We start from the raw sequence: 24788 nt of genomic DNA, 5'->3' as shown, positions 1-24788 counted from the left end.
CTAATACAGGTGACAACAAAATATAATATAACGAGCTGGGACCAGGAATGTTATTCTGCTATATTAACAACATTGTTACATATGAAATCTCCTTTAATCGAGATTACCCTGTATCGTATATATTCGATTGCTTGACCTAAAGCATATAAAACAATTTCCATGCATTATTGCATTTATATCTGTGAAACAAAACACATATCATGTCAATCATAACTTATCTCCTAAACCAACAAAACCACTATTACAAAATCGTATTGCTTGCAAAACAATAATGCCAATATATATAATCGAATTAACAACAACGACAAAATATAATATAACGAGCTGAGACCAAAATTATTACTCAGCTATATTAACAACGTTGTTATATATAAAATCTCCTTTAATTGTGATGCAGGAAAGCCCCAACCTGCCAAGCATTGCTTCGACATCAAGATTACTTGACTGAGGGGAAAAAACAAACATGATTAATCCATTATGTTAATCACTTGACACGCTTCCTGACCACTTAATATTTATAAAACATACTATCGAATACACTTTAAAAACGTAAGGAGGAAAATGAAGTTGGGGGTGGTGGAGGGTAAATTAATTTGCCACCGAATAATGTCTATGACCATCCTCTAAAAAATCTGCAAGGTGAATGAGGATTCTCACGCCAACACCGTGAGAACCAATATATCCCGGCTAAAATAATTCCATATATAGATTCGAAACATACATTGCGCACATTCCGTTTATAGATACGCGTTCATGAAAGAAGCCGCGCGGCTGACTCAAAGGGTGTCGGCATGTTATTGTTTTCTATCAAGATGCCGCTAAGGGTCATCACAGAAGAGAAGCCGCCGCGAACTCGTGATGTCACTGATGAATGTAAACCATTTATATCGCCCTTCGTTCGATAAAATTTCTTACATTCACAGTAACAAATGAAACGGGATGCGTTTTTTGCGGGTACTTGAGATTTAATAGAGGATGGAATCTTGTTACCCTGAATATCAACATCATGACAATAATAACAACTACGACACAAACTTTCCCAACTGAATATAAAATACTTTTACTTAAACGTTACACTGCTCCAATCCACCCCAGGGAAGGACCCGGGTATCATTTTCGAATCTTTTGATCAATTTATACAAGTATCTGCACATGAAAAACTGGATGGAGCCGGCATGTCCAATCCATAGTACTCTCTGCATCGGGGCCACCAACAGACGAGAACTTGTGTACAACCCCCCACAGCCCGTAAAAAGGCGACACTGTTTCCTCATTAAAGAGGGCGAACAGAGTTTACCTTCTCATATGGAATTTAACTGTGAGTACCACAAAGTGGGCTATACGTATAACCCCCCTCTGCATACAAAGAAGACACACAGTTCCACTGCATTAAACAGGCGAACAGATGCCTACTTTACAGGCGGGTACATGTTATAAATATCATCGGGGCCCCCTCGGAAACTAATAAATATTGAGCTCTGAAAAACTGGATGGAGCCGGCATGTCCAATCCAAAGTACTCTCTGCATCAGGGCCACCAACAGACGAGAACTTGTGTACAACCCCCCACAGCCCGTAAAAAGGCGACACTGTTTCCTCATTAAAGAGGGCGAACAGAGTTTACCTTCTCATATGGAATTTAACTGTGAGTACCACAAAGTGGGCTATACGTATATAACCCCCCTCTGCATCAAAGAAGACACACAGTTCCACTACATTAAACAGGCGAACAGATGCCTACTTTACAGGCGGGTACATGTTATAAATAAACGACAGGATACCTGTTATCATCGGGGCCCTTACCGGAAACCAATAAATATTGAGCTCTGCAAGATACAATGGCCAATTAAAATAATCCAAATCATATTCTCCAAAACACAACCTTCCCATGAGGTATTCTGCAGCAGTGTGTAATACACATAATAACCTTTATATGTATATATTAACATATATACACATACACATATATATATGCGAAGAGGCAAAAATGCCAATTTCCGCCACACGGGCACCGCCCGCCGCCACTGAGCGTATATATTTTTATCGCGTAATGTACGCATATAAACTGACATATTAATTTCACCCTAAATTCTAATGGGTTACTTTTTTTTTTTTTTTTTTAAACTGGATGGAGCCGGCATGTCCAATCCATAGTACTCTCTGCATCGGGGCCACCAACAGACGAGAACTTGTGTACAACCCCCACAGCCCGTAAAAAGGCGACACTGTTTCCTCATTAAAGAGGGCGAACAGAGTTTACCTTCTCATTTGGAATTTAACTGTGAGTACCACAAAGTGGGCTATACGTATAACACCCCTCTGCATACAAAGAAGACACACAGTTCCACTGCATCAAACAGGCGAACAGATGCCTACTTTACAGGCGGGTACATGTTATAAATATCATCGGGGCCCCCACCGGAAACCAATAAATATTGAGCTCTGAAAAAAGTGGATGGAGCCGGCATGTCCAATCCAAAGTACTCTCTGCATCAGGGCCACCAACAGACGAGAACTTGTGTACAACCCCCCACAGCCCGTAAAAAGGCGACACTGTTTCCTCATTAAAGAGGGCGAACAGAACTTACCTTCTCATTTGGAATTTAACTGTGAGTACCACAAAGTGGGCTATACGTATAACACCCCTCTGCATACAAAGAAGACACACAGTTCCACTGCATCAAACAGGCGAACAGATGCCTACTTTACAGGCGGGTACATGTTATAAATATCATCGGGGGCCCCACCGGAAACCAATAAATATTGAGCTCTGAAAAAACTGGATGGATCAACCAACTAACCAAAATAACGTGATAACCACCTTTCGTTTTCAACCAAAAACAATAAATCAAAAACACCTTTATGACCTCGACTGTGACTAAGCTCATGAAAACACTCTGCAATAATCGGTAAATAAAACAAAGCCACAAAACGGCTATATATATATATATGTACAAAGTACACGAACTTGAACTTGAACATAATGCATTCAACCAATTACCATAATATCTTTTCAATATCCACGTTTTGAAATTTCGAAGCTTGAGCTAAATCAATCAATTAACCAAAATAGCATGATAACTACCTTTCGTTTTAAACCAAAAACCAGTCTTCAATGAAAAACACGTTCGTGGTCCCAACTGTGACCAAGCTCATGACAACGCTTTATAATTTCCATTAACTAAAATACACAGCATCAAAATGCGGATATATTTATATGTACATAAACTTAACATGTTAATAGCAACCACTAGCCTAATAAATCTCTTTCGCGTTACGTAAAAGTTTTTTGCTTTTAAAGCTCGAGCTAAATAAACCAATTAACCGAAACATAATAACTACCTTTAAACACCAAAATGGGGTAATATATACCGTACATATATATATATATATATATATATGTACATTAAATAAATCAACTTAACATCTTAATAAAAACCATTAGCCTGATAAGTCGCTTTTGCTATAACGTACGAGTTCTGTAATTTCAAAGCTTGAGCTAAATATAAATAGACCAATAACCCGAAACAAACGTGAATACTACGTTTCATTATGGCTTGAATAAATTATCTACCGAAAACGGTATTAAATTAAAAACACACCTTATGGACACGACTGTGACCAAGCTCATAAATACAATTCAATAAATCAAAACCACTTCAAAGAACTCCACGAAAGTCTATGCAATGTTTTCCAACCCTTAATAAGGCTATGAAGAAACATATTATTCCCAGTCTCGGAGAGATGAATACCATCTCTCCTAAACAGCTCGTGCTGCTCGTGCCTGATGGCCAGGTGATTAAAAGCACTGCCCCCGATCGTACAGCATATGCACCTGACGTGCTTATTTAATACTCTCCGCGTCCGATCGATTTTGGGCTGCTCGTCTTTACTGAAGCCGCTGTAGGTCCTACGCGGCAAAATATCCGACCAAACGATATGGGCATTGGGGAAGTGTTCGTGCAATCGTCCGAGCGTTGTATCCAAAAGCGAGAACAATTCTTGTTTTTTAGCTCGCCCGACGTCGTTTGTTCGTTTGTACGTCGGGGGGTACAGAGCACAATTTTTTTTTTTTTTTTTTTTTTTTTTTGCTCCCGAAAATTTGAAAAACGCGCCGGCCAAAAATTCGCTCAGTGGGGGGGGGGGGGGGGGGGGGGGGGGGGGGGGGGGGGGGGGGGGGGTAGTGAGCACTTTTTTTTTTTTTGATCCTCAAAAAAATTTCAATTTGCACCCTCCCCTTGAGCGCCAGGGGGGGGGGCCCAACCCCCAAAAAAGGTAAAAATCACGTGATTTTACATGATTTTTTTCTCAAGGGGGGGGGGGGCCCGGGCCCCCCCCCCCTGGATCCGCCACTGAATAAGGCCATTGTTAAAAATTTTGTTTAAAGCATTTGTGAATATATTGTAGTGGCGGAAGATGCTTTATTTTAGTTGGTTTATTGATCAGTGGATGGAATGCATTGGAAGATAATAAATTAAGAAGAGTTGAAACATTGTTGTCTTGTCGGGAAGGCAATATGTGTACATTCAATTACATATACTTCCTTATTCTGTTGAGATAGTATATTCAAGGATGTTTTTTCTAAACTGTCATATAATAGTTCAAGGTGGTTGTTTGGAGGTCTTTATATCGCACCGATGATTTCTGCCCTTATCATTTTCAATTTTGATAAAAGTTTATTCGATTCCTTCAATGCATGGGCGTCAATCACAGAGTGGAAAGGGGACATGACCCCCCCCCCCCCCAAAAAAAAAAGGGGGGGGGGGTGGGGGACACAATATCAAATGTCCCCCCATGTTTTTGACCTTCTTTATCATGAAGCTCAAGTATTGCACTGTGTAAGACCAAACCCTTATTGTGTCCCTTTGCCCGTACTTGGCACACACCTTTATCGTGACTAGTATAATGCGAGGGCAAGTCTTATTACTTGTTGGATTTTAAATAAAGTGTATAATTATTTTGAACTCCACCTGCAGGACTAGACCGTTTCTGAGAAGCTGAAATTGGAATTTGTGAAATATCACTACGGTTAATAAACATTCAAGCATTTACTCATCTGGAAGCATGTATCTATAAGAAAGTAGTAACTACTATGGCTTTAAAAACTGGTATTATATACGTTTTGTTCTCACTATACTGAAACTGAATCATATTTAACTAGCATATTTTTATAATTCAGTCACAATATATATATATAAATTGCTTCCTGAGAGGAGATAGTTGAACATAATTAGACTCAATTATAATCGTAACTAATCATACGATAAAGGAAAATTATGTTCATGGTAATAGTTATAACAAAAGACGCAATTATAAGTATGACAATTACATTGAAAAAGCTAAATAAAGCCGTCGTACTTTAAAAGAAGCCCTGATTTATTTGATGTATTATCTGTGTGTGTGTGTGTGTGTGTGTGTGTGTGTGTGTGTGTGTGTGTGATTTTCTAACGAACATGTTGGTAATATACTGATTAGAAGAATTCTCAAATGTTATGAATAAATCAATTATTACTAGTAAAACATAATGATCAGTATTATGTATAGCTAAATATGGCAATGAAGAGATATCTTTAAATACTTCAGTTCGAAATCAGTTTGTTCAAAACATAATTTAATCAGGTGTTATGGTAAGGATTCCTAACAAACATGACAAACTATATTCTTGAACTCGAATCGTATAGCCCACAATCTCCAAGTTATTTCTGATCGAAAGTTTTGAGTTTGCTACAAAATGGTGCGCTCAGCAGCTTTTAAACCATAGTATTCTATAGCCACTCTGGTTAAACATTGTCTACCACAGACTCCGACACAGCACTGATTGTATTATGGCATTATAGTAAGAAATATCCACACAACTTACCTTTAGATCAGTCTAACACGCCCAAGGCGATAGACGAGGGTTTTTGGACTGTTTTGAATGTACCGAGTGTGGGTAATTTTACTAATGCCCGAACAAAATGATGTGTATTATTTGTTTTATAAAATGATGTTTTATAAAATGATTTTGCTAATGACTGGTCATTAGCATTTGATAATGACCGGTCATTATCAAAATTACGTGTTAGGCAAATTAAAACCTGGTCATGTGTACGCTCTCAACCAATCATTTGATTATGATCCACATCATCATCTTATAAACATGATTATCGCCGAGTTGTAACATGTCGACTTACTGAAATTTCGAATTCACTAATCAGGAGATAAGTCATACTCTATCTTTCTACTTTTTAAGGTGAAGATGTGTAAACTGAAGATGTGTTTTCTTTATCGTTAATATGAGGTTGACTGAGCATTTTGTAGACATTTAATTAAAGATAATTGGAATTTTATTGTATTAATCGGTATGATAAATGGAATGTTACTTTGTGTATTATTATGAGATTTTTTCAGAGTTATCATAATATTCATTATGTAGATGGTCACTCATTACTTATCTTATTGATACTCTATAAAATATTTATATAGTTTCATTTTTACAATTATTACAGCCATGACTTACAAATTGCCTTTTTTGTTTTGTCTTACACAGTGTCACAATGGATGGACACTCAATATCTGACGGAAGTGATGAAACAAATATCTTAAAATATACCTAAACAGTGTAACAAAACGCTATGGTGTGCTAATGAATAAGAAGATGGGTACATGTAGTAACTAATTTTAGACCTAACTGTTGTTATCAAGATACTCCATGGAATCATTTCACATACTAATGACAATAATAAAGATTGTATATGCTACAGCAAATATATCTCCTAGTCTTTGTAAAAGTGACATAAGATATTCCACTTTCAGGAAGAAAAACATTGATTGGAATCTAGTCAATGATTTTCAGTCAGTTTTTACTAGAAAGTATGCACCAAATCGCGCCAAATGAGTTTTAAAATTCAAGTTTCTTTTCCCTCAGACACCCCCTGTCCGCGCAAGCACCACTGTCTATTTTACTCCATTATGTACCCCCCCCCCCCCCCATTTTATAAAGGATTGGCGCCCCTGCTTCAATGTGCACATCCCCTCTTGGATTTAAATGGAACTCGTCATAAATATAAAAAAACCTCCTCCTCCTGATGCACGATCTGTTCGAATTACGGAATAATGCTCTAAATTAAATAAGGGAGGGGAATGGTTGTTCAGCCATGTTTCCGAGATGACTGTCATTTGCAAGTAAAAGGATGTCATAACTCATATCCAGTCAAAAGAAGTCCCTGGTTTTTTTTCCAGTTAAGAAAATAATAAAAACAAGATATATAGTAAGACTCACAGTTTTATCATTTATTTATCAAATAATTATGTGATATGATTTATATAAAAAGCTATGCTTAGAAGTGGAAAATAAATAGATAAATATCTACAGGAAAATTGTCATCATTTTCATGGGTCTGTAACTACAGACAGTTCGATCTTCGGCGACTTATCTATGGTGGACCGATGTATGTGCAAATAATATTTATCTCATAAACTTATCTTATTATTAAAACCTTATGAGAGCAGATAATGTTTTTATATTTTCACCAATAAGAACTGATCACTGATATTAAAGCTTGAAGATCAACAAATAAGTTTTTAAATAATGTTTCATTTTTTTTCATTTCTCTCTGCCCAAAGGTCTTTAGAGGGCGTTCTAAAAAGATATGACAGGTTTGGAGTCGCGACAAGCGTCTGTTGGGGAAGTTGTCGCTCGTTGGCAAAGACGGTTTTGTGAAACACTTAGCAGACAAATCGAGCGACAGTGTTGAAATGTTGTTGATATTGTACTAATGACGGTTTGCGAAACAACCCCAAGATTATTTTTAATGCATCGTCAAATTCTCCCTCTTCTGTAATATAATGAATTGTAAAGAATATGAGAATGATTTATTTGATATTGTATACAATTAAAGGTAAAGACCAGTTATGGTCATGCGATTGCATTGTGAAAGAAACGTTGTGGAATCGATCAGAAAAGGTTGATCATCTAGCATCTAGCATCTGCAAGGTTCTGGAATCATCAAAATGATAAGAAATTTGGCCCATTCTTCGTAAAGTTACAAGCACTATACACAGAAAGATGTATATGGGACTACCCTATATCTCTCACAGACCATGAGAGGAACAAATTTACCAAATATATGAATTAGTAGGCGGTTTCCCGGCAAATTTGTTATCATCATGTATTGGTCAAAACATATTCTTTCACATAATTGATAATGAGAGCTTCCATTTTATTTTTTGAAATTGGGGCGTTTCCAATACTGGTCTTTACCTTTAATCCTAATTGTAGTTTATGTATTCTATGTTAATGGTTATTTTCAACAACTTTAAAATTCGTTTTATGATCCCTTTACTATTACACAGTGATTGCGATTGTCAATAATGTTATGTTACATGTGTTTAATGGGAATACAATTATTTGACTTGGTTTAATAAAAAGAATATTGACCGTCGTAAAGGTGCGTACATAGCAAAGATAATTTCTAGTAAACTCTTTTAAATGTGTTTACTTTTAAAGTTGTGTTTTATGAAAATTGTTTCATTCCTACCAGAGTTAGGAGAAAGAAAAAAGAGCCAAGGTTCATCTTATTCTAATTTCAGAACTAGATTCCATGTAGTTGCTGTGGGTGCTAGCCGCGGCGGCGGCGGTTGTGATGGTTTTGTGTGTGTGTTGTGGGGGGGGGGGGGGGCGAGGGGGGACGTGGCCCTCAATTTTACTGAGCTTTCGGTTTTCCATGATAAATTATAGAGGATAGCAATAATATTACTATATTTACATGTACATCCTGAATGTGTTCGATGCCTCACCCCGCTTGCTGGAGTCATGCGACTCCTTTCTGTTTCTCTCTGTTCTAAAATTACTTTCTTTTTTGCATATTACTGGCATCATTGCCCATGACGTGATAAAATGTTTATACGGACTTCCTCTCGGAACTACTTATATGGCCTTTATCCTCAAATATGACACATCCCTTCCTCTGATTTCTCTAATTACCTTAACAAAATACCACACAAAATCCAACAAAAAGAAAGCAAGGCAAAATATCAGAGTAACACACATAGGGAAATTTCCCATTCCCAGGCCTTTATTCTTCAAATATGACACATCCCTTCCTCAGATTTCTCTAATTAGTTTAACAAAATACCACAAAAAGAAAGCAAGGCAAACAATCAGAGTAACACACATAGGAAAATTCCCATTCCCAGGCCTTTATTCTTCAAATATGATACATCCCTTCCTCTGATTTCTCTAATTAGCTTAACAAAATACCACAAAAAAAAAGCCAACAAAAAGAAAGCAAGGCAAACAGTCAGAGTAACATACATAGGGAAATTTCCCATTCCCAGGCCTTTATTCTTCAAATATGACACATCCCTTCCTCAGATTTCTCTAATGTACCCCCCCCCCCCCCCCCTCCCCCCCCCCCCCCCCCCCCCCCCCCCCCCCCCCCTTCCCGGCTGCTATCGCCTCAAGCTTCTTTGCTTATGATAGTTGGCCTCTGCATTTATCTTGATTATTTTTACTTACCTCCATACTTTCAAGCTTTCAATTATGTATTTTTTTTTAAATTTTATTTGTGTGTATTATTAAAGTTGTCACTCTTGAGGTAAATCAATTATATTATATACTATTATTGTTATTTGAATGTTTTATATTTGATTTATCAATAATGCAGAAACATCTGCTAAAAATAAAAAAAAAATAAAAAAAAATTAGCTTAACAAAATAATACGACCAAAAAACCCAACAAAAAGAGAGCAAGGCAAACAATCAGAGTAACATACATAGGGAAATTTCCCATTGCATTCCCATTTATTGGTCGAAAACGAAACCTTACACAAACATGGGAACTACCAATCATATCCCTAATATGTATTTTTTTTAAAGTAGAAATATACGAGCCAATTAATTTCCATTCAAACCCTTGCTCATGTGACTAGCTATTAGTTTGTAGACAGGTTTTGTTTTTATTTTATTATTATTATTTGTTATTATTTAGACAGGTTTTCTTAATGCAGGCCCCAAAATGCGAAAAGGTATGGTGTATTTGGTTATTTAATTACAGTTTCAACATACAATTATCTACAAACAACTACGAATATTCATTTTAGGGGACTGCATAGGGGGATGGAAGATGTTGTTCCCTTGGCAGATGTGGTACTATTTTCACAAAATAATTATCATTATAAATTAAAATTAAAAATGATAATGATAATAATGAAACTAATAATGATTATGATAGTAATAGCAATAATAATAATGATAATAACAATAATAATAATGATAATGAATAAGATAATGATAATGATAATAATAATATTGAGGATTAGTAATTATAATCTTGATGATGCTTATGATGATAATGATATTGATGATAATAGTAATACTAATAAAAAATGATAGTGATGATTATCATATTTATTTAAAACAAAAATGATAAAACCTACTACTACTGTTAAAACTACTAATAATACTAATAATACAATTACAAAATAAAAATATACTAATATACAAATATAAAAATAAAAATTCACTCGTCACATTTATAACCAACCATCCAATTTGTTAAAATATATCAAACGATTTCTCCTGATTGTGTCTCACAATCTATACCAAACGTGTACATATAATTCATAAGTTTGAACAATAATTCTGGAACAACTAGTCTTCAGTGAATAAAATTCTAAATGAATCATTTGACACGGTAACCATCTTTCATTTTAGAAACACAATAATAAATGCCTACCCCAATTTTTTTTTTGAAGCTAGGTTGTCACCAACCCCAACACGCCGAGAACCTGCAGAGAAGTCGGGACAGGCCATCTTGACTCGATGACACATAACATGATGATAATGCATATAACACGTATTATACGGGATTCCCCGCCAGCAAGACAAGCACACGCACTCGTGAAAACACATTTACGCATGTTATACCCGCGCCCACGCCCACGCATGTTTATTGAGGAAAATATAATTTGTATAGTTTTGTTTTTGCAAGATTAGGATAAGCATGGGATTTTAACATCTGGATAATATGAAACTAAATATTTCAAAGTCCATTTGTATTTATACCACCGTTACAAATAGTCCACTGGAAGCACTTCAACATTGAACATCGCTGATAAAGAAGCTGGTTAACTTTGCATGCACGATACCTGACCATAGCTCTCTAAGTTTTCGAATGCAGGAGACAGTAGCTCGGTTGTAGACACAACATGGTGAATTAAACTGTGCTATCACGGAATTTGTCATCTGCCAGCAGCCAGGGTTTGCTTCTTATGTGCCACGCAAGACTTCCAAAGAGAACAACATGTCTAAGCAAGTAAGTCTCCATTGTATTAATATTTCAAGTCGATGGTTGATTGATAAATCTATTAAGGAGGATTTAGTGTGTTTCTTGTTGTTGATTATTAAAGTATGATTGATTGAATGATTTTAATTCCACGGAGGAGGTTTAGGGTGTTGTTGGTGTTGATCGATTGGTTGGTCGGTCAATTGGTTGGTTGATTAATTGATTTATTGATTGATTGAATGATGTATTGGTTGGTTGATTGGCTAGTGGGGGGGGGGGGGGGGTACTCACACATTAGGGCACACGGGTGTGTGCCGCTCTAATGGGTCAGTTTTCTACACAAAAATCCCTAGGTATGGGTCCCAATTTTAAAAATACCATTAAAAATGCGTCAAAATTTACAAAATTGTTTGCACGAAAAACAACCGAAACACACCCGAAATTGTGGCGAAAAAAGGGCCCAATTGAACGGCACACCCTATCCAAACCAAATCTGAGTACCCCAGCCCCGGGATTTATTGAAGGATTGATTATCAAATTGATTGGTTGATAGTTTAATTGATTGATCGTTTTAATTCAACTTTAATAGGAAGTTATGGGTTTAATTGTTGTTTGTCGGTATGTATGCATGTTTGTTCAGTTTTCGTTAAAAAAAACAAATTCAAGTTTACTATCGCCTATCGCCTTGATACTGTGGAGTTATTTCTCTCCTCATTTTCCACCCCTCTCTACCTTTCTCACCGTGTTTCTGTGTCTTTCTCCATCCCTCCCCCTCTCTCTGTGTATCTCTCTCTCTCTCTTTCGTATCAGGACAATAATAATAGACAATCTCATCCTTTCCCTAAGGACAATTACCCCAAGGACAATGACCCCTTAAGACAATTGCCAAAAAACATGATATGACGTGCGACTACCCTACCCAACCCCCCCCCCACACACACACACCAAAAAAATCCTATATAATTAGCTTTCTATTCCATTCTTGCTTCATCCTCCTCTCCCCCACCCCTTCCCTCTTTAGCTTATACATGTACATGTATATAATATAATGTTTTTTTTTTTTAAAACACAACTAGCTGAAGCAGCACTTTCCTTGGATAAAGAAGAATGGAAGCAGTACGAATACGTACGGTAGCATTAATGGATCTGACGACCAAATCGACGTACATCAACCATTACTTCCCACAACCCAGGACTGGACCAAACATGGACGTGACTGCCACCGCTGTGAATCTGATGCAGATGTCGCATGCGTGATCAACGAAGCGGACGACGTGAAGACGGTGGAGGATGTCCAGCAGAGTGTTGGACGAGGTGGTCGAGATCATGGTGGAAAACCTCAATCGTATTCTCGAGAGGGATGAAAAGATCGCGGATTTGGAAATATGTGCAGAAAACATTCGCCACAAAGTAAGTGTCAGTCTATATTGTAGGGGGGGGATCCTTCCTAGAGAGTGAAAGAGGGCTGAGGGGAAAAGGAGCGCGGGGGCAGAGAGAGAGAGAGAGAGAGAAAGAGAGAGGGTAGGGAGGGAGGGATAGAGAGAGAGAGAGAGAGAGAGAGAGGGTAGGGAGGGAGGGATAGAGAGAGAGAGAGGAGGGAGAGAGAGAGAGAGAGAGAGAGAGGTATGAAGGGAAGAGGGGGATAGGGGCAGTGAGATAGAGAGAGAGAGAGAGAGAGAGAGGGATGAAGGGAAGAGGGGGATAGGGGCAGTTAGATAGAGAGAGTGAGAGAGAGAGAGAAAGAGAGAGAGGGAGAGGAGGGAGGGAGAGAGAGGGAGGGATAGAGAGAGAGAGAGAGAGAGGAGAGAGAGAGGAGGGAGATAGAGAGAGAGAGAGAGAGAGAGAGGCTTAATTAAGAATCATCAAATCCCTTGTGTTCATTTCATGTTCGATTTAGCAAAAAGAGCTCTGAATTATATACTTCCATTTTGACACCCCTGCTCTGTAATCATATAATAATAATAATAAGATATTTGTATACCGCAAATTGCAAATTGCAAATTGCAAATTGTCTCTTTGCCGCTAATCATATGAATTTCATCAGGAGAAAAACCATGGAGACGAATACCCCACCTGCTATTTGTACTTCATTTCCAATGTGGGTCCATAGTCCAATCGTCATTCGTAGCAATGTTTATATCTTAGCCCCTTCACAAGCTATGACTGGAAAAGCAATAAAGTTCAAAGTCCTTAAAACCCACAATCAAATAGTATTTTTGCTGCATTGTGAGTGATCATTTTGATGTACATGTATTTTGTTCTGCTGTTTCAGGCTAAAGAACTACGTCGCGTGAGTAAAAAGCTATTGAGGAGATACTATTGGAGACGACACCGGTGCTCGATACTCCTCGCAGTGTTTGTGTTTTTCTGCTTGACAGTTGGTGCCGCGCTAGGCTGGATCTTTTTCGTTATGAAAGAGTAACTATTATTCATACAATGGCACTGTTTATTTACGTAGCTAGTGTTCAAGTGCGTGCTTGTAATAAGTAAATGGATGGTAAGGGAATTGTCTCTTCCTTCTTTCTCATTTTCTGTCTCTATTTTTTTGTTTCATTCTTCTATTCATTCAGTATTTATATAATCATTATTTTACTTTCTTTCGGGCCTGTCTGTCCGTCTGTCTGTCTGTTTGTTTGTTTGTCTTTCTATTCATCTCGCTGTCTTTCTTTCCTTCTTTTCACCCTATTTTCTACTACTCAGGCTCTGTCTCTCTATGTTTATATGTATTTTATGTAAATTATCATTATTATGTCATTCATATGTATTACATGTCTGTTTGATATGGTGATTGCACCACAGCCCTGTGCTTTAAGGGAATTTTCCCTCCTTCCTAGATTGTAAATATATATTCTATTACATTTTCTTCCGATCTGCTCTTATACTGACATTTTGTATTCACTTAATCTAAGGAGAGTAAATTCCCTTATTTATGAGTCATATTTCTAGTGATCACTTTCCTGATCAATCCAGTCCGTAGTATAGTGGAATCCATTCAAAATCGTGGTTTAATAACTCTTTTTTCAGAGAGGAATCATCCATTGTGAGAGTAGGTAATTAACATCAACTCCACGAGTCGATTTCTACTCCCAGACGCTTAGGGAGTGATTATGACTAGATAAACCCCTCAAAAAGGTTTAGAAACTCAAGTTTGATTGATTGTGTCTCTCTTGTTATGGCATTATCGTCGCTATGTTTAGTATCATTAGAGAGTATGTTTATTCGTCTTTGAAATGATATACCCTTTGTTATGATTAATGGAATGTGCATTACATCACATTAGGGGCAAGGCAAAAAGTGAAAGTTACAAGATGCACTGCTCTTGTTCAGCTCTGTGTTTGTTTTTTCTTTCGTTCATAAGGCTGTTGTGTAGTGCACTGCATAACAATACCAGTGCTTACCAGTGCATTTTGCAACTTTCACTTTTCACCCTTCCCTTTAATTAATATTGTTGATTGATCGATGTACTGCTTATCCCATGACTGCGAAATCATGACATACATTGCATCATTTTAAAGGTACTATGTCCCATTTGCAGGCCAAAAAAATTAAAAGGTTAAATTCCAACTGCATTTGAAAGATAATACTAATTTAGAACTTCCTTAAAAAAGGTGGGGCTTGAAAAATGTCTTAAAGTGGGAAAATAACGACTATTCGTTGTCAAATCGACTTTAGGGCTATAGAGCCAAAAGTAACAGTCTTGATTTTCAGACAATATTATTGTACCGAATGGTCATACGTTTTATGCTGCGCAAAGATTCAATCAGTTTAATCTTGGCCATCATAAGTGGTTTATTGATGTAGACAAATGCTCATGTACCCTTTACAACTCTTTTCATGTATGTTATTACCAAAGAAGAAAAAAGCCAGTCAGTCGATCACTCAATAGTGTCTGACAGTGAAGTCTAGCAAGTAAACGGGTTTCCTTACATAATTTGAATATGAGGACACTGCGAACGTTTAAATTCACAGATAGGACATACATGACATATTCATAATTCCTGCAAAGTTCTACAGCATTTGAGGTTGGCTGCAAAAGGGACATAGTATCTTTAAAGAGGAATAAACATACTTTCTAATGATACTAAACAAAGTGATAAATAGTCCACGACTCCACGACAAGAGATATATAATAAATCAAACTTCCAAAATATTGCGAGGGGTTAATCATTGTATGGGAGTGTCATGGTCGAGTGGTTTAAGGCGTTGACTGGAGATGCGAAGGTCGAGGGTTCGAATCCCGACACGGCACTAATACCCTTTGGCAAGATATTAACCTGCACTTGCTACTCTCCACCCAGGTGTTAAATGGGTACCCGGTAGGATGCTACCGTCATTGTTGGTCAAACAGTTTTTGAACGTCAAGTAACGCCTGGCTGGAATGCTCCCCAGGGAGTGGAGATGTGCACACAGTGTGTGCGGGCAAGCACTGAATCCAATGACTGGGTTAATAATATATTTGTAAAGCGCTTAGAGACATTTTGTGATAAGCGCTATATAAAAGCTAAATATAAATATTATTATTATATTATGGTTCCTGATAACTTAATTCTGTGCATTTTCCGGTCAGGGATCAATTTCAAGAAGCCCCTTTGTTGTCAGTGTCTGTATGTTCTTGCCACTATTATACACTAAACAATTTGCAACTGACTAACAGTACTTATACTATGTTTTAAAGAGTAATTAATTATCAGAATTATGTTTATACGAAAGGAAGTGTTAGTTTAGGGTCGTTTTCAAATGGAAAGCGGATATATTTGCCTGCATTCTATAAGATGTTATTGCTATCCACACTTTCACCTATAATCATCAACATTAATTGTGTATACATGATGGCATCCTATAGTGTTCTTAATCATAATAATATAACAAGAAAATTTTCAATAATAATTGAAATATAGTCACGGTTCTTACAAATGAATGTAGTATATTACAAATTGTCTGCAGTTGTGATTATGCAAATCTTTTTAGCAGCTTTGTAATTTCACTAGAAAAATAAAATTATATAGGCTACTGTGTATCGTCATAGCATTGTCACATCCGCTTTTCATATAAATCGAATGAAATAAAATTGTATCCCCTTTCTGTATAATGCATAATATTATCTCGACTTACAATGACCATGGGTTCTCATGGGGAATTTGAGACAGTTTGGGAGCTAAGCAAAAAACGAGGGTTACCAATCACCGAGGGCTTCCCTTGATAAGACTCGGGGGGGGGGGGGCATTCTGCAAGAATGTTCGGATGAGGGGAATTTATGTTGATTCCCTTTCCATACAAGGAGTGCATTAAACGTGCCTGTGAAAGTGAATTCAAACGGCCTTGCGTAGTACACTCCTTGTACGTAAAGGCAACCATCATAATTTTCCCTCACCTGAATACATTTTTTGACGAACGGCCTTCGAGCCTTATGAAGGCAAGCCCGATTAATATTTTCAGCTGCATGGTCCAGCAAGTTTCGCTGGTTCGAGATTTTTAAATACATTAATTGATAATGCTATCAATTTGGGTGTAGCGAACTATATATGACGCAGTGCATATAGAAACCGTCGAGCATATGCCTTTAACATTACACCTAAAACATATTGCGCCTTTAAATGTCTAGTAAAATGGAATGCAAGGCATCCGCATGGCAGACCGAGACAGACCGGGCGGGTCCAGGATTTTGTAAAAGAGGGGGCCTAATTTTCCACACAATTATTAGCTGACAAGCAAACAATCAAAGCAAAATATGAGAGAATGAGAAAAACACGAACAAGAATCACCTCAATTTTTTTTTTTTTTTTTTTTTTTTTTTTGGGGGGGGGGGGGGGGGCTCTTGCCTCTTGGAGTTGTGTAATCAAGGGGTATGTCACTTTGAATTCAAGGTGGAGGCACGGGTCGGAAGTGAGCTCCCCCCCCCCCCCCTCCCCCCGGTCGGTTAAATGACACTGCATCGTGATTTATAATGCCAACATAATTATACAACATGGCATATCGGCCGGGCGGTTGATACGGGTGTGGTAAGGCAGTCCGCACCTCCCGGAGTATATTCATCAAAAACTGAAAGGGCTTTCAGCAAACTTATCATGAAAAAGGATTACCGAACCGTTTAATCCGCACGCTATTGGGGTATTTGTAAGCACGTATAAACATTTATAAGGGAAAGATATGATGAACTACTTAATCTTTTACCCTAACCTGTCTTTTTTTCATTCACTTAGGTCCTACGTTCTATTTCATTTATCTCGTTATTAACCATGTCAAAGAAAATTGGACATCTGCAAAATTCATCACATCAAGTTGACTAAAATATGATACAATCCAAATCCCGGATCCAAACCTACTTGAAAGAATCGGAAAGGGTGGGAAAGAAGGTATGGGCCGGGGGGGGGGCAACGGAATCTATGACTCCTATATATACATGTATTATAGTCCCATCCCCGTAAGTCACTAGCCCCAACATGCCACTCCCTGTCGCTTGCAACACTGGACTGCATATAATTATATCCGTTAAACATGAGCTGGAAAAGCGGGTATTCCCCACGTACAGCTAACGCATATCAAAGCATTATTGCATCGTCGCGGCAGGGGTCGCAGCACACTGAATTGTAGTGGGCAAGGATAAATCGTTTAAGAAATACTCTATGAGGGAGCGCCGTAATGTAAATATTAATCTACAAAACCATATCGCACTCCGCTTTTATTGAATTCATAGTGTATTCAATCGTGGCTTTTATTACAATCGTACATTGAACATTCATTCGTACACCGTTGCAATGATTACAACGAAGACATTCGAGCTGGTAAACTAGCTAGGTGATTGCATGAAGAAATGGCCTGAATGCAGGAAGAAGGAAACGATAAACGGAGGAGGAGGAAGAGAAGAGGGAGAAGAACTTGTATATACGACCTTCTGGACGATCAGTATGCCGAAACAGGTACAGGGTTACAATATTATTTTCTCTCACTATGGCAATTTCGCTTGACGACTGTATACATTTGAGCGCGAGCGATATATAGGCAGCGAAAGTGAAATGCGAATACACGTACATTGATTGAGCATGCATGGCAGGATTTCAAGGTTTATATTGCCGCACGATCTACAACCAGTTCGTCCACCACCCAGTTGGTGTTTTCCCATATGGTCTACGCCTAGTCTGTCTACTATCCACATGGTCTAATAATCATTGACCAAAATTTAATGGGTAGTAGACTTATATCGGAGATTAGACCAAATGGCAATTTGCTTGATGGCCATTATACCAAATGATCAGCATACGAAATTACGTATTAGACTATGGGGATAGTAGACGGGCTTGGTGCAGACAGATTGGTAGATTGGTAGTAGATGAAGTACGTGAATAGACCAAACCAGTGGCGCCTACCGATATTTCACTCAATGGGGGGGGGGGGATGGGGGCGGAAGCATTTTTTTAAAACAACCAATTCCCCCTTGAGCAAAAAAAAGAAAGAAGAAATCCAGGGGGGGGGGGGGCCAATTATTATTTTTGGTTTAAAAAAGATTAAAATTAACGTAAACATCTTTTTTAAAACCTGTTTTTTGGTCGGGGCCGGGCCCCGTCAGCTCCCCCCCCCCCCCCCCCCCCCCCCCCCCCCCCCCCCCCCCCCCCCCCCCCCCCACCGTGGATCCGCCTCTGGATCAAACAGAATTTAATAATTAGACCAAATGGGTAGTAGACTTATATTGAAGATTAGACCAAATGGCTATTAGCTTAAATGGCTATTATGCATTATACCAAATAGACAAAATGACTATTAGACTATAGTAAACGGGCTGGGTGCAGAATAGATTGGTAGCAGAAGAAGTGGTTGTATAGACCAAACCGGTGGCGGATCCAGGATTTTACAATGGGGGGGGGGGGTGCTTTTCTTCTTCCTGTTTTAAAAAGGTTAACATTAACGTTACCCTCTTTAAAAAAAAAAACTATTTTGGGCCGGGGGGCCGGGCCCATCGCCCGCCCCCCCCCCCCCCCCCCTCCCCCGTGGATCCTTCCCTGGACCAAACAGCATTTAATCGATGTCGTAACCTTTTTCTTGATAATATACTTCTGTTCTGTTCTATTGATGGTCTGAAATTTGACTATTCACTTTTACCTGTTTTTCGATTTTTCTCCCGTAATTACTAATAAATACTAGATAATCTCAAAATGTGTATTTGCTTCTGCTTTTATAATCGTATATTGATTATGTGTTTCTATACCCTAGGCATTTTCAGTTAGTTATTTGTATTTTTATTTCGCTTTTTAGAATTGATTATTTGCATAATTATTGATGCATTTTCAGTGATTACTTTGTAACTTATTTATTTCTATATGATGTATACCCCTTATATTTCTTTCTTAGCATGTACATGTGTATTGAAAACAATCCAAAATAGCGGACTTCATTTGAATATATTGGATTTAAATTTGACTTGAATTGAATTTGATTGATGATGACGCAATGGGGAGGGTCAAAGGCGTCGATACTGGGAGGGAGAGGGTGAGGGTGGGGTGTAGAATTGCAGATGGATATGAAGTTTATTTACACCCTCCATCCCATCCTGATACATCAATACATATAAATATATACATGATACACACTTATTAAGGGGAGGGGTTGACTGAGAGAGAGAGAGGGATGGGCGGGGCGGTCGAGAGACGAACAGAGAGTGAGAGACCGAGCTAAAGATAACTTGCGCAAGAAAGAGAGAGAGGGAGAGAGAGAGAGAGGGGGGGTGGGGAGAGAGAGAGAGAGAGGGAGGGGGGGGGGAGGTGTGATATAGACTGACAGAGTGAAGATTGGGAATTAAAAATGAACCACCGAGCAAAATAGATGATAGCGAGACACAAGCAAATGGAGAAAGGAAGGGAGGGAAAGAGGGAGGGAGGGAGAGAGAGAGAGAGAGAGAGAGAAAAGTAAAGCTTCAAAAGGGCCAAAGTCAAATACCATGCTTAGTTTTTGAGTTGCCTGCCACTACCACACAAACTAAGCACACCTTGTTCATTCGAAAGATTTTGTCATAATACACAATATTTCAGAAGTGTTTTAAATGTTATTTTAGCGAACACCCCTAAATCAGATGGGGCTCCCCAAAAAGAGGCCCTTTCGACGAAAATAGTATTTTGTATATTATATTTTAAGGAAACCTCTAACCACCATGAATTTGGTGTTGGATGAATGAAAATTAAATTATCTACATTTTGATACCAATTTTAACAAAATTAGGAATAATTAAAAAACATAAATTGAAGTAAAACACATAATTTTTGTTATTTTTTTTCTTCAAAATATTGAATTATATCAAAAACCGTTATTTTCCATATATCAAAATCGGAGAGGTGCCATTTTTGTAACTTTCGGAAATTTGCCCATGTACATCGACAATATCCTGTGCGAAAGAGAAGCCTAGGCCTATTTTTCTTTTCAGTGAAAAGTTATAGCAACCCAAAGTATTTTAAAAGAGCACAAACAATCCTTAGATTATGCATTCCATCTCATTCAGTAGTAGAACACATTATTGAGTTTGAAAAGCACTTTCTGGTCAAGAATGGGAGAAGAATCCAACTACATACAAAGGAGTTAATACTGAATAGAGATTCTAGCTATACACTGTAACATTTCTTTGCTCCAGTGGTCTCGAGGCAGCAGACAGCAAGAAATTGTGTCACGATAGTGTTTCTTAGAAGCTTTTACGAGATAAAACTCACACTCTCTACAATTTTATACAAAAAAGGTTGTTTTGGGAACTACTTATATCTATCTATCGGATGGGGTGCAGGGGGAGCCTTCGCCGGTAGTCTTGCGGGGGGGGGGGACTGCCAATGTCCATGATTCCTATTAAAAACATCACAGAGAACAAAAGAAGTACTAATCAATTGCCTTCGGCAATTTCTGAACTATACTAAATGTCCAATACATTTGTCCAGTTAATATACCGTAATACTGGCCAAAATGAGAGGGAAAAGATATCTACAAAAAAGCACCTTTTCGGCTCAAATTTACATTTCACACACTACATAACTCAATGAAATTGATATAACCTTGAAGGTATTTTGATTATTGATCTTTTTACACCAAGTCCATAATGATTAGAGGTTCTACTCAAAAGTTATCTGTAAACCTCGATGAAGTATTAAAAGTTGTAAACACACCAAACATGTCCTCAATACACTAGTACACGTTTATGCATACAGTTCATACACATGTGGACAAAAATGTAGTTTTTGTGGAAATCAAATCAATAACTTTGAGTTGCTATTACTTTTCATTGAAAAGAGATATATGCCTCTCCTGTGCACAGGATATTAACCATGTACATGGGCAAGTTCCCGGAAAGTTACACAAATGGCTCATCTCCAATTTTGATATATGGGAAATTAAGGTTTTTGGTATAATTCATGCATATTTCGAGAAAAAATCACCCCCCCCCCCCCCCCCCCCCCCAAAAAAAAAAGAGAGAAAAAAGAAGAAAAAATATTTTAAAAAATCATGTTTTTTACTTAAATTTTCGATGTTAAATAATCCAGATTCCGTTGATATTGGTTTCAAAATGTAGATAATTTAATTTTCCAAATTCATGGTGGTTCAAGGTTTCCTTAAAATATTATACACAATAAAATATTTTTCGTCAAAATGGCCTCTTTTGTTGGACGCCCCCTCCAATTTAGGAGTGTCCGTTACAAAATTTTAGAAAAACACCTCTGAAATATTGTGTGCTGAGTTTGTGTGGTAGTGGCAGGCAAACCCCTCTTTCTGACATTGGCCCTCCGCTTATAGGGGAAAGGCGGAGTAAAAGGTCGGGAGAAGGAGAGAAAGAGATAGAGTGGGGTTTTTTTTTGGGGGGGGGGGGAGGGGGGGGGAGGGAGGGGGAGGGAGGGGTGGGGGTTGCTTATAGTTAATGCTTATAATTATAAGTTGAATGTTCGTTTGAGTTTAGTAACAGTATTCTTCATATTAAGATGAACTTCTCTTTAACCTAAACAAATCCTTCAGAAACCAAGCAGTGTCCAAAACCAGGAGAACACCGCGAAGGAATACAAGAAACTCCCTTCATGTACGATTGCGAATGAACAACCACATGACCATGGCTCGACCACGTCACGCCTTGACGAAAAAAAGTCGTCCAGACGAAAATGGCGACTAAAGCCGAACCAACGCGCCAAAAAGAAGTCGGACACCAGCGATCACCAGCAGGCTGAGGTGTTGGTGTCCTGCGTATCAAAAGAGGTCAGACTTGAAAAGCTACAAAAGGACGTCGACGAGGTGGTTGAGATCGTGCGTGGGAACGTCGAGGGAATCTTGGAGAGGGAAGGAAAGGTAGAAGATCTGGAGATAGCGGCTGAGAGATTACATGATGCGGTGTGTTAGGCTTTCGATTTCTATTTGACATGACCCTTAAAGCCCCAACTGCACTACTTATAGCTGCTCCCTCAATATAGCAAAAACTGACTAATCGGTGACCATTGGTCTCCCATGGTCCCCTTTTTCATGTTAATTGAGAGCTGACTTGAAGAGATAACCACCTGTTGGTGACCACGGTGGGAGGTCTAATCCCTCCCTGGCAAAACTAGTGCAGAGGGGCTTTAGAGTAACTAAAATTAGCTGTATGGTTGCTCAAACCCAAGACCCACACTAAACATTTGTTTTTCAAGCCCAGCAGACTTTTCCTTATTATTGTAAATGGATTTAAGCGAGAAACATGCATGGAAAACAATGAATACAAGCCCCTTCCTGAAAAGGTCATCAGCCCTCTTCTTCACCCCACGTTCCCCCCCCCCTTTTTTTTTGTTGTTGCCGGGGATGGTTGATGTCTTCCATGTGAGCCCATGGATCTGCCACTGATTACTAACGTTGTGATTTAAATTGCTTTCCCAAATATTTTGCACTCGCATAAACACGTTGGCTGTTGAATAATGTCTTTAAAGACCGTCAACACTACTGGGCCAGAAAGGATGTGCTTTATCTTGTTTCTTTTTTCTCATACCATTGCTAATTACTTTTTTGTTGATCTTAACTTATTCTCTACAGTTTTTCATCTTTATTCATTATGTTCCGCTATGCTTCACCTAGTGTTTGGAGCTCAAGAAAACTGGAACGGGTGCTTTATCTTGTTTCTTTATTATCATACTATTGCTAATCTTGCTACATGCTGCTTTGTTGATCTTAACTTATTCTCTACAGTTTTTTCTTATTCTTCTTTATTTCTTGTGTTCCACTTTGCATCACCCAGGGTTTGGAGTTCAAAAAAACTGGAAGAGGTGTGAGATGGAAATACTGGTGGAACAACAATCGCTGCTGCATACGTTTCCTAATTGGTATGATAACATTTGTCATATTTATCAGTCTCGTCGCTGGGCTCACCAAGAGGTTTGGAACCCATGACCTTACGAGCGCTACACTCATGACGAACGTTACCACTGAACCACTCTTTAACGTCTCATCTAGTGTTATGCCAACACAAATAACACCGAGTGTGATAGATAGAAATAGAACGGGATTCCCACCCGATCGAAGAGGATTGTTAATCTAGATGTTCGACCACAACAGGACGAGTTCGGTATTTAGCTAAGAGGTTTCGCACCAATGACGAACGTAACCACTGAACCATTAATTCGACTAACGTCTCGACTAGTCTTATGGAAATATTTTATTGTCTGGCGAGTTTAACAGGCTGCCTCCCGACATTTTAGATTACTATCTCCTGTGGATGTGTTCGATATATTCTTTGAAATGACTCATTTAGAAAATATATCTCATGTTGGGGATGTTAATTATTTCCCACATATTTGATGTTATGTACATAACCGCAAGCTTCCATTTAATGAGTAAACTTGGTTTATGTAGAACCTTATGGTGTCAGCTATCAGAAAAATTGAAATAATGCTCGTTGATTTTGAAAAAAAATAATACAAGTAACATATTTTATTCACATTTTTTTTTGCAAATCTGTAAATAGCAATGGTGATTTTAATGAAGTACTAGCTATTGTAAGCACTTCCAGTACTATTGTTATTTAAGACTTCGCTAACAATTATACGTTGCTTTGAAGAATTATAACTACCTGTGTGTGTACATAAGGACATTAAAAAGATAAAATAAGTGACCACCGAAAACAAGTTCTACAACGCAAATTTGTATGTGTAATTGGATGTTGGCCATATACTAATCATTAAAGACAGTTGGCCTTTATATTTTGGTGAGCACTATGGATATAGGTTTTTCCATAAAAAGATTTCTGGTAGTATCATGTGTATAATTGTAATGCTATTACATATTCATACTTTTCTTGAATAACGCAATTGTCATCATACTTCCTATTGAAACTGACAATTTCATGTTGTTCCTACACGTCTCCTTTTTCGATTAGTGTGAAATACTTTCATTGCAATGCTGTGATATAAATCTGTGTTGGAAAATGAGTAGAATCGTCATAATTTGTGATCCGGGTAGGGCCAGAAATAAGGATGAAGGTTTTGGTTTCACTAAAAGCAGTACAAGTTGGGAAAACTATTTCTTGGCAACCAGTAACATGCTACTTCTG

The 24788-nt window shown here is 38.1% G+C and overlaps 1 protein-coding gene and 1 long non-coding RNA gene across 2 annotated transcripts; both read left to right on the top strand.

Moving 5' to 3' along the window:
* The first annotated feature begins 10963 nt into the window (after positions 1 to 10963).
* Positions 10964 to 13647, top strand: LOC115922847. Its single transcript, XR_004063636.1, has 3 exons — positions 10964 to 11296; positions 12343 to 12676; positions 13539 to 13647. It is a non-coding gene; the product is annotated as an uncharacterized LOC115922847 (long non-coding RNA).
* Positions 13648 to 17790: 4143 nt separating this feature from the next.
* On the top strand, positions 17791 to 24268 carry LOC105443075. Its single transcript, XM_011675887.2, has 3 exons — positions 17791 to 18183; positions 22241 to 22606; positions 23478 to 24268. Exons 1-3 carry the CDS (start codon positions 18070 to 18072, stop codon positions 23775 to 23777), a joined length of 780 nt encoding a protein of 259 aa, XP_011674189.2. The 5' UTR covers positions 17791 to 18069; the 3' UTR covers positions 23778 to 24268.
* Positions 24269 to 24788: the final 520 nt, after the last annotated feature.

The sequence above is a fragment of the Strongylocentrotus purpuratus genome, unplaced genomic scaffold (assembly GCF_000002235.5).
Source record: "Strongylocentrotus purpuratus isolate Spur 01 unplaced genomic scaffold, Spur_5.0 spur5_scaffold_12, whole genome shotgun sequence".
Classification (NCBI taxonomy): domain Eukaryota; kingdom Metazoa; phylum Echinodermata; class Echinoidea; order Camarodonta; family Strongylocentrotidae; genus Strongylocentrotus; species Strongylocentrotus purpuratus.
This window is presented reverse-complemented; position numbering and strand designations above follow the sequence as displayed.